This window comes from Megascapheus bottae, chromosome 9 (genome assembly GCF_031878675.1).
Source record: "Megascapheus bottae isolate mThoBot1 chromosome 9, mThoBot2.hap1, whole genome shotgun sequence".
Lineage (NCBI taxonomy): Eukaryota > Metazoa > Chordata > Mammalia > Rodentia > Geomyidae > Megascapheus > Megascapheus bottae.
In genome coordinates this window covers 30497159-30508640 of record NC_143517.1, presented here as the reverse complement: position 1 = coordinate 30508640, position 11482 = coordinate 30497159, and the positions used below count along the sequence as shown (strand labels likewise).

The window sequence follows — 11482 nt, the reverse complement described above, 5'->3', positions numbered from 1 at the left end:
TTATTTTCTGGACTCTTGTACAGCCCTGAATTCATATGTAGCCTTGTTGAACTTCTGGGCTTTTCGAAGGCCCTCTGGAATTAGGGCCACCATCTAATTCAGGCTGGGGTTCTGTTTATCTATGCTTTTATTGCTGCCTTGTGAAATTGCTGTGTTGAATAATTGCAGTTGATTGTTTTAGGCAAATGATCCACGGACAGGGACTTTCCCATAGAGCAATCTGAGTCATTTCCAAGAACAGTACAAGTGGAACTTTCACAAACAAGGTGTCTGTCAGAACATGTCTCAGAGGAAAGAACAATGGTCTGAACGCAGTTTGGTTTTGAGAAGCTTTGAACTGTAATCCCTGTTTCAAATTATCTTTTTTCTTCTGAATGTATTAACTTGATAATAATTAAATGACAAGTCAAACTAAACCCTTGCAAGTAATCTATTTTAGTTTTTCTGATTTTGTCACTTATGTGCTGTTAATAATTGAAAACAGGCTATAAATATAGGTGAATGAAGGTGGGACAAAAGGATACCACTTTCTGTCAGAGAATCCACAGTTCCAGCAAAGGAAAAAAAACTTGAAATTATAATTTACATAGGAAATTTTCAATCATAATGGGTGAAAAGAAGAAAATCCAGCTCAAGCGAGAACTTGGATATTTCTGGGCCACTAATTTTTTGATTATTAATATAATTGGAGCCGGAATTTTTGTGTCCCCCAAAGGGGTTCTGGAGTATTCTTGCATGAATATAGGCATCTCTCTGTGTGTTTGGTTTGTCTGTGCTGTATTGTCCCTAACAAACTCTCTTTGTTTTGTAGAGATAAGTGTAACTTATCCATGCAGTGCAGCTCACTACTTTTTTCTGAAGAAATGCTATGGCCCCATACCATCCTTCTTGAGAGTTTGGACATCTGTCTTTCTGGGGCCAGCAATGACTGCTAGTCACGCCCTGATGCTAGCCGAGTATGGCCTCCAGCCTTTTTATCCCAGCTGTGTTACCCCAGGTCTACCAAAGAAATGTCTGGCCCTGGCTGCACTGTGGACTGTGGGATTTCTGAATTGCCGCGGAATCAAAGAGATGACTTGGCTTCAGACAGCGAGTACAGTGCTGAAGATATCCATACTTAGTATTATTTCCCTAAGTGGAGTGTTCATGCTGGTGAGAGGGAGGAGGAAGAATGTAGAAAGGTTTCAACACATTTTTGATGGGGACATTCCAGATATCTCCCAGATAATAGAAGCCATCTTCCAAGGATACTATGCATTTTCAGGCGGGGGATGCATTACATTTATAGCAGGTAATTAACAATCTGTTGAGAGAAAGTCAAGCCATAACTTGTTGGTTGTATTATGCAATGTGCATCTTTTTATGGTGCTCTGAATTTTATCTTGAAAAATTGTTTTTTCCCCCCCTGGTTTGACTTTCTGCATCAGTATATGTCAGCATTATACTTGTAATCTAATTTTAATTCTTTTTTTGTGTTGTGTCCAAACTCATGGATTTTTTTTTTTTTTGCACGAGGTGGAGGGGTTCTTTTTTTCTTTTTTCAAAATATAACGTCTCTTTCTCCAACTTCCTTTAATGGGACTGCAAATACAAGACTCCTAAATTGATATAGTTTCCTCACTGTAAGTATAGTTCAATTGGTAGAACTATTTTTCTTCTATGAAACTGAATTCAGGACTGATGGAATGTTGAACTTCGTTTGGATTTAATGTGTTTATTTGTTTACTTTTGGAACTATGTTATACTGCAACATTTTTCCTTCATAGATTATTGCTGTGTTAAGTTTGGACATAATTATAAAAATTGTTGTTGGATCCAGTTAATAAGAACTTCAAATTTATGATCAAGATCTAGTCTGCAGAGTATCATTGATTAAGATATGTTATATACTCATAAATTGACATTTTAAATTAAAACTCCATGGACTGGGAATGTGGCTTAGAGGTAGTGTGCTTGCCTAGCATGCATGATGCCCTGGGTTCGATTCCTTAGTAGCACATAAACAGAAAAGGCTGGATGTAGTACTGTGGCTCAAGTGGTAGCTCTGGCCTTGAGCACAAAGACTCTCAGAAACAGAGCCCAACCTCTGAGTTCAAACCCTAGGACACAAAAAACAAAAAACCCCAACAACAACCAAAAAACCAAAACCATTACTCAAGCACCTACATTTTTTTTAATGAAAACATTTAAGCTTCATACATACATCATGGGAGCTAGCATCTTATAGCAGTCTTGGATGTGTTTAAATGGTAAATTAACTACAATACTAATCAATATATGGAATCATGATTATAGGAGGCCTCACTGGCCCTAGACTAGCACTTCTTGTACGCCAATTTTAACTTTTGCTCATGAGATTGTTTAATGTGCAGATACTCTCATCTGGGTCACCTGTCTTCTGGATTTTGCTCATTGTTGTATTCCCAGTCCCAAAACTTCGGGCAAAGATCCTACATAGGTTCCAAGTGCTATCAGCAAGGTGGGATCAAATTTCACTCTTGATTCTTTTGTTGTTACTGAATCCAGGGCTTATACTCAAGACATGTGCTCTCTCTCTTGACTTTTTTGTTCAGGTTACTTGTATACAGCTGGCACTGTACACAATGTAACCATTTGCTAGCTGCTTTGGAAAGAGAGTCCTGAAGACTTTTCTGTCTTGGTTAGGTTTGACTCTTGATCTGATCTCAGCTTTCTGAGTAGCCAGCATTTCAGGTGTGACTCACTAGTGCCCAGCTCATTTTAATCCTGCATCTTTAGAAATACTAAAACATTAGTGGGGAAAACATCCCCTTTGTTTTTCATTTAGAAACAACCTTAGAGGGAGATGAGTGTATATGTGTGTATATTGTTGTTGTGGAGAGGCTAGAAAGAAGAACCCAATTAATGTTGGATGCATGCATAATTTTAAAGATAAATTTCAGAAATAATTTTTACCACTGATGATTTTGCTCTCTTATGTGTTATAGGGGAGTTGAAGGAACCCAGTAAGACAATCCCCAAATGCATATTTACGGCAATACCGCTGGTGACTGTGATTTATTTACTGGCTAATATCTCCTACCTGACTGTCCTGTCTCCCAGAGAGATTCTCTCTTCAGGTTTGTACACAATGGACACAACAATAAGTAAAGTGCTGGTCTTTTCTGAACATCTACAGAATCACTTTGACTATCCACTGTTCAATCGATAGGCTAATTTGTAATGCGCAAATCACACTGTGCCGAAGAGTGTGTTCTGGTTTGGAAAGGAGATTCATATCAAAGAATGGCATCCCTGATAATATGGGAAAGGTAAATGGAATGTTGATGAATAGTACAGATTGGATTAAAAATCCTGGTTGTCCCTTTCACATCTCTTCTTGTCACAATGATGGTGTACAATCAGTATTAAGTCTTTCAAAACATTTGATTTTCAGTATTCTAGGTGACACACACAGAAAATGATCAATTTGAAAATGTAGGATATTAGCAGTTGAAAGAGTAGATAGTAATGTACAGTTGGCGCATGTAGTTAATGCAAATATATATAGTTGTTTACCTTAAATAATTTTAAAATTTATGATGGAAAAAGAGGATGCACTGAGATTTTCACTAAAATAACTATTACCACAAAGCCTCAATTGTACAACAAAGAATAAAATATGAGGAAAATCTTACAAGAAATGAACATTCATTTAAAAATAAAGAGCAGATTCACACAGACTCAAAGGAGAGGTGAAAATAAATAAAAATTAGGAAAAATTGAAAAAATAGGGTTTTCTCACATTAACATTAAACCTTGAGTCACTATTTTCTGAGAAAAGCCTCAGCTTATCATCACTCTATTAGAATAATTCCTACTGATTCGATGAATATGCAGAGATATGTCCAAGAGAATTAATTTAAAACAGACCTTATTATAATTAAATATATTTATATATTGTAGTATGATAATTCAGTGCATTGTATATAATAAATTAGGATAACAAGTATTTCCTGATCCTTAAACAAGATTATTTATGTTGGAAATCTTCAAGCCTATGGAAGATTTGAACACAAAAATTGTAACAAGTGGCTCCAATTTGCATGTGACTGCTTTATAGTAGTCTGTCACATGGCATATTATATCACTGAAGACTCATAACATTGCAAATATCTCAGGGACAAATCAAAATTCTGAGGGTTTGTGGGAACAAACCAAATGCTGAACTAGGTATAAATGAGCAGTGATTTCTTTTTCTTTTCTTTTTTGTCTGTTGGAGAGCTTGAACTTAGGGCCTAGGTGCTCTGAGCCCTTTTTGCTCAATGCTAGCACTCTACCACTTTAAGTCACAGCTGCACTTCAGGTTCTTAAGTGGTTAATTGGAGATGAGTCTCACAGAAACTTTTCTGCTCAAGTTGGCTTTGAACTGGAGTCCTCAGATTTCAGCCTTTTTATTTATTTTTGGTCTTGGGGCTTGAACTCTAGGCCTGGGCATTGTCCCTGAGCTCTTTAATTCAAGGTTAGTGTCATACCTCTGGGCCTGGGTGTTGCCCCTGAGCTCTTCAACTCAAGGCTATCACCCTACCCCTAGAGCCACAGTGCCATTTTCGGTTTTCTAGTGGTTAATTGGAGATAAGAGTCTCACGTTCTTTAGTGCCTGGGCTGGCTTTGAACTGTGATTCTCAGATTTCAGCCTCCTGAGTAGTTAGCATTCCAGGTGTGAGTCACCACACCCAGCCATATCTCAGCCAACTAGCTATGATGATAGGCTGAAGTGGTGATTTCTTATCCGAAGTGATTGTACAGAGAGTAAATTGATAAAGTTAATTATGAGTGTGGTCTGTGCTGCTGGTCAGCTGGATTAGCTGATATGGTTTGTTGAAGCTGCCATTTGGAATGTCTGGCCATATTGATTATTAAGAAACTGAAAATGTGGGGAATTGGAGACATGAGGACCTGCTTAACAAGTGTAAACCCTTGACTTAAAACTCCAGTATGGAAAAAAACTGCGACTGTCTTCTCTGATGCTTTCATAATGATAGCAAAGTGTTGTGAGGGCTCTGTGATTTTGTCTTTTATGGATAACGCATGAAGTGTTTTCACTGCAAGCTTTTGTAATTTGATTATAATTCAAATATTGAATTGATATTTTTCAGTTTAAATATCTGCATTTTTATTATATTAGGAACTCGAGTTAGGAAAATAATCAAAACTACATATGAAAAATGATGTGTAAGGATGGTCATTTTACCATTAGGTATTGTAGCAAAAAAATTAGAAACAACTAAAATGCTCAATAAGTGAAAGAAATTACTTAGATAAATCTATAGACTATTCTGAGCTTTAAAAAGATTGTATTATTGAGTTGAGTGCTGGTGGCTCACACCTGTAATCCTCACTACTCAGGAGGATAAAGTCTGAGGACTGAAGTTAGAAGACAACCTGAAAAGTTTTCAAAACTCCAATACCAACTCACCAGCAAAATGTTGGCCTACAGGTGTAGGTCAAGAAGTAGAATGCTATGTGTGAGTAGAAAGCCAAGTGACAGATGAAAGCCTAAGTTCAATCCCCAGTACCTGAGAAAAACAAAAATTGAATTAAATGCTTTTAAAACAAAAATACATTGGCAGAGTTAGCTACCAGTGGCTTCTATCTAGATACTTAGGGGACTAAGATCAGGAAGATCATGTTTTGAGGCCATCCTGGGAATAAATGATTGATTTCTCAACCAATAGTTGAGCGTAGTTGTAATAGCTAAGACATAGTTGTGTTATGTAGTCCAGCTGGCAAAAACTTTTGATGCCTCAGTCATCCAAGTGTTAAAATTCTAGGTACATAATCTCTTACAGGTATGCTGAGAGTCACGAATGGTGAAGAACATTGGTGATCATAGTTACTTGAAAAGTAGTAGCAGGCTGAACCAGAAAAAAGTGCAAGAAAATTTAAAGACAAAAGGACTGGGGGGTGTTGCTCAAGTGATAGAAGTTTTTTGTTGTTATTTGTTTTAGTTTTTGTTTTTTTTCCAGTCGTGGGGCTTGAATTCTGAGCCTGGGTGCTGTCCCTGATCTCTTCAGCTCAAGGCTACCGCACTACCCCTTGAGCTACTATGGCCTAGTGGTAGAGTGTTTACCTAGCATGCACTAAGCCCTGGGTTTGATTCCTTGGTATCATATACACAGAAAAAGCCAGAAGTAGGTTATAGCTCAAATGGCAGAGTCCTAACCTTGAGCAAAAAGTGCTCAAGCACAGTGCCCAAGCCTTGAGTTAAAGCCTCAGGACTGATGAAAGAAAGAGAGAAAGAAAAAAAAGAAGGAAGGAATGAAAGAAGGAAATACATAAACATTTTTACCTATGTGGTATTTGTGTTATTTACTTTTTGGTCATTGTGGTTCATCGTTCTATACTGTTTCAACTGGAGTAGGATATAAATAAGGGTACTCCTAGCTCAGCAGTGTTGCAGTGTGTTTTTCTGACCCTCACTGCATTTATTAGTATTCTGAGAATAAAATATGCTTTTGATCATCTGCTCAATGAAACTAATTTATTACTGTTGAAGTTATTTCTTAGAAGCTTAACTAGATGCTTGTCAGTGAGTGAACCACTAGTTTTCTAGAAGAGCAATAAAGAATCCTTGATCTCAAAACTTTTCTGGTCTTTTGCAGAAGACCAGAAAAAAAATGGTTAATAAAATAGATGCATGAGGTTCTGTAAGGATAACACAAGGAAATAGACAGGTAACTTTTCTCAGTGACTGTAAATGATTGTGCTTTTATTGTAGGATAGTATTATCCAAATGTTTTCCATTAGATTCTTGCTGGTAATCCATGTCCTTTGGTGTCTTTTTGTTTCTCTATAGTGGCTGTGGCAATGACATGGACTGCCAGTGTGATCCCTCCGTTAACATGGATTGTTCCCTTTGCTATTTCTGCCTCATTATTTAGCAACATTATGATTGATGTAATTGAGGTTTCAAGATTATTTTTCATTGCAGGCCACCTAGACCAACTGCCTTTGTTATTTAAAACACTTAACATTCACTCTTCTCCATTTATACCTGTTCTACTAAATGTCATTATGGCATCCTTTTTAATTGTCTCATCAAGTCTAATGGAGCTGATAAACTATGTGTATTTTGTGTCTTCTATTTGGACCACATTAATCATGATTGGAATACTGAAACTAAGATACCAGGAGCCCAATCTTCATAGGCCTTATAAGGTAAATGTGGGATTTTTACATTTTTTATCTTTGGTAAAAATAATAATTGCTTGTAACTATATTTGAAGAGTATTTTTAGAACATCTATGAGTAGGTATTTTTCTAGTCAAATTGTGAAATATGTAAAGATAATCTGGTCTTCATTCCAATTCTAATTTTTATTGACTATGCTTTAGTCAATATAAAACCTGTTAGGCTCCCCTTAATGGTCTATTAGAGAGAAAAGTGGTTGTCTGTAAAGTGGGACAGATCAGTATGCAACTTTTGACCAGAGACTGTGGGAATTATTAGGAATACTAATACATAGCAGCATTTTACACAGTCAAGATCAAACTAAGTGAATGGAATTAGAAGAGACAACAGGTCACATTTTTTTGTATCCATTCATCTGCAGTAGGGCATCTGGGTTGTTTCCATCACTTGGCTATTGTGAATAGTGCGGAGATGAACATGGCTGAGCAGGTGTCCTTCTCATATCCTGGGTGATGATGCTCAGGGTAGATGCCCAGGAGTGGCTGGATTGTAGGAAGGTCTATTTTTAGTTTCTTGAGAAGCCTCTAAACTGTCTTCCAGAGTGGCCGTAGTAGTTTACATTCCCACCAGCAGTGCAGTAGGGTTCTTTCTCTATATCCCTGCCAGCATTTGTTTTTGTTTGAGTTCAGAATATTGGCTATTCTGATTGGGCTAATGTGGTATCTTAGGGTTGTTTTTATTTGCATTTCCTTTATGACCATGGAGGATGAGCATTTCCCCATGTGTTTCTTTGCCATATTAACCTCCTCTTTTGGTAAGTCTCTCTTTAGTTTCCTTGCCCATTTAGTGAATAAGGTTTGTTGGGTTTGGGGGGGATTAGTTTCTTGAGTTCCCTGTAGATACTGGATATTAAGCATTTGTCTAATGTATTATTAGTAAATATCTTTTCCCAGTTGGTTGGCTGTCTTTCTGCTTTAGTAGCTATACTTTTATTTGTGCAGAAACTCTTTATTTTTACGTAGTCCCATTTGTCGAGTCTCTCTTCAATCTATTGTGACCCTGGGACTCTGTTCAAGAAGTTTTTGCCTGTGTGTGCCTATGAGTTCCAGTGTGTCTCCTACTCTATCATGTAGCTGTTTCAGGGTTTCAGGTCTGATATTGAGGTCTTTGTTTCATTTTGGGTTAATGCTTGTACATGATGACAGGCTGTGATTACTTTTTATTTTTCTGCATGTGGCTGCCCACTTTTCCCAGCACCAATAATGGAGGAAGCTGTGTTTATTCCACTGTACATCTCTGGCTCCTTTGTTGAATATAAGTTGACTATAGATATATGGTTTTATTTCTGGATCTTCTGTTCTGTTCCATTGATCTTCTGATCTATTTTTGTGCCAATACCATGCTGTTTATGTTATTATGGCTCTATAGTATACTTTAAGGTCTGGTATTGTAATACCACCTGAATTGCTCTTTTTGCCTAGAATTGCTTTGGCTATTCTAGGTCTTTTGTCTTTGGATTCTAGGTCATGAGTCTTTGGATACACCTTCTATTTCAGTAAAGAATGTCTTTGGAATTTTGATGGGAATTGCATTGAAATTGTTTGTCATTTTTAGCATTTGGCCATTTTCACTATGTTGGTTCTTCCTATCTGCAAGCATGGGATATCTTTCCTGGTATCCTCTTTGATTTCTTTCTTTAGGTTTTTATAGTTTTCATTAAATAATTCCTTTACATCTTTGGTTAGGTTAATTCCTAAATATTTTATTCTTTTGGGGGCTATTGCAAATGGGATCATTTTCTTGATTTTTCCTTCTGCTTGTGTATTGTTGGTGTATAGAAAGGTTACTGACTTTCAAAGGTTGATTTTTGTATCCTGCAACTTTGCCAAAGTTATTTATTAGTTCTAGGAGTTTGGGAGTGGTCACACCAACATTTAAGTAGTGTTTCCTTTCAGCCACATCTAGACTACCATTTGTTATTGTTAGTTTTTTTGATAATGGTCTTTCTAATTGGAGTGAGGTAGAATCCCAAAAGAAGTAAGAATGGCTAATGGAAAAATGAAATAGTTTTTGTCTTTACATCTTGAATTTCTTAATGATTTGATGTATCTTCGAAGGAAGATTCCACTAAGCTTTTGAAACTCTTCCTAAATATATTTACTTTTTCAAGGTTAGAAGATGGTATTGTACCATGAAAAGGTCGTGATCATTTCTACTCACAAAAAGTCAAATGCTAGACACTTCACGCCAATGAAAACCCTGACATTAGAAGTGTTTGGCAATTCCTTCTTCTCATTTATGTATGTTATAACCCAGGTTTAGGCAATCTAATTAGATAATTTAGGCTGGTTTCTATTAGCTTCTTATTTTTTAATTTATGTACTATGTATCTCCTATATGTGGATTTTCATATTTATTATTGTTTTCTAAATATTGCTTTTTTTTCCTTCCAGGTCTCTTTAACATTTGTATTTATAACAATAGCCATCTGCCTGTGCTTGGTTCTGATACCACTGATAAAGTCTCCAAGGATGCATTATATCTATGTGACTCTGTTTATTTTCAGTGGACTACTGTTTTACATACCTTTAATACACTTTAAATTGAAATCGGTTTGGTTTGAAAAACTGACTTGCTATTTACAACTGCTATTTAATATCTGTATCCCTGATGAGCCTGACAAACAAATGTTAGAAATAGAAACGTATAGCCTTGTAAATGCACATCAAGTTCCAAATAAAGACAACACATGATGGAATATTAGTGGTGAAATTCCCATGGTAACTTACTTAAATGAAACAATGTATGTAACAGTGCTTAGAACAGAACCTGGCCTTCAGATCACAAAGAAATCATTATATACAGTTAATGCTCTGTTTTTTTGCTAAAAAAAGTTTGATATATTAATGTTATTGACCCATTTTTCCACTTTTTCCCTTGTATCTCATTCCCTTTCTGTGATTGTTCTGCTATTGTAATGAAAGTTGATGATTAAACATTTAAAAAAAATCATTCTCCTTCTCTCTCTTGATATTTTTGGAGGGGAGAAGGCTGATTTTAAGATAAAAAGAACAATTCCATTTTCTCTGTTTGCCTTCCTCCTCCAGGAGTATTTGAGAAGCTTGAGTGTTTATTTTTCTTTGATGTTCTTTCTTTGTTTTTGAATATTTTTATTAAAGAATTTATTAACATTGACTTTTACATCATATTTCAAATGTCACATTTAACAAACAAGTATTCAAGCAGGGAATCTCTATATACAATCACTGGCACATGGATTATAGAACATAATTAAAATTAAGCTTAAGGTCATAGATATTTCTTTAAATTCTGAGGTATCTTGGAAGACCAACATTATTATGCCTTCCTTTGAAAAAAAGGAGAATTATTTACAATCTGTATGTAATTATATGTGTGAGATGTGTAATAGTTGAGTGCACAGCATTCCAATAGTTCATTTAACCAATATCATTCAACTTCAAAAATTGTGTCCAAGGGGTAGGGTGAGAGAAAGGGGAGCAAAAACATGAGAAGAGATATCAATGTTCGAGAAGTAATGTACCCATTACCTGACCAATGTAATTGTAACCATTCATTATCCTGACAATGAAAAACAATTTTTAAAAATTTTGTCCAGGGTGGCGGGAGGGAAATGGGGACCAAGACATGAGAAAGGGTATCAATGTATGTGAAGTAATGCACCTTCTATCTGGTGAATATAATGTAACCCTTCTATTAATTACAATAAAAATATATGGAAAAATTGTGTCCAGCAGTGAGTTTAAAAGGATTTGGGTTAGATGCCCTTTCACAAAGTAGAAACAATACGGCAGTAACTACCTTTGTTAGCTACCTCTGTTTTTCATCTGTGTTTAGTATGTGACTCCTGAACAGTTTGAGGAGCATCTTCTGGTTTGGTAGTTAAATTTCTTCTTTTTTTCCTCTCATTTCTTTTTTGTCCTCTTTATCTTTTGAGATAAGCTTTTGCTATGTTGCCCAGACTGGCTTTAAACTCCCAGGCTCAAGTGATCTTCCTGCCTTTACCACTCAAGAAGCTAAGTGGCTGGTCCTATATGGGTAAATACCATCATACGTGGCTAGATCACAGTGCTTAGACATTTATTTGGTCAAACATTTCTGGATGCTTCCCCAGGTGTGAAAGAAAAATTAAATGAATGATCTTTAAGAATATCAGATTTCCCTTTTTATTGTGCATCTGTGTGTGTGTGGGGGGGGGGCTTCACTCAATCAGTTAAGCCCTTGAATAGAATAAATTTGACTTAGACTTCCCACACTCCTTTCCCCAGAAGAAGAGAATTCTCAATTGCAA

General features: G+C 36.2%; 1 protein-coding gene across 1 annotated transcript; it reads left to right on the top strand.

The window, feature by feature from the left end:
- The first annotated feature begins 532 nt into the window (after positions 1-532).
- Positions 533-11264, top strand: Slc7a13 (solute carrier family 7 member 13). Its single transcript, XM_090338695.1, has 4 exons — positions 533-1291; positions 2967-3098; positions 6818-7179; positions 9606-11264. Exons 1-4 carry the CDS (start codon positions 607-609, stop codon positions 9903-9905), a joined length of 1479 nt encoding a protein of 492 aa, XP_090194821.1. The 5' UTR covers positions 533-606; the 3' UTR covers positions 9906-11264.
- The last annotated feature ends 218 nt before the right edge of the window (positions 11265-11482 follow it).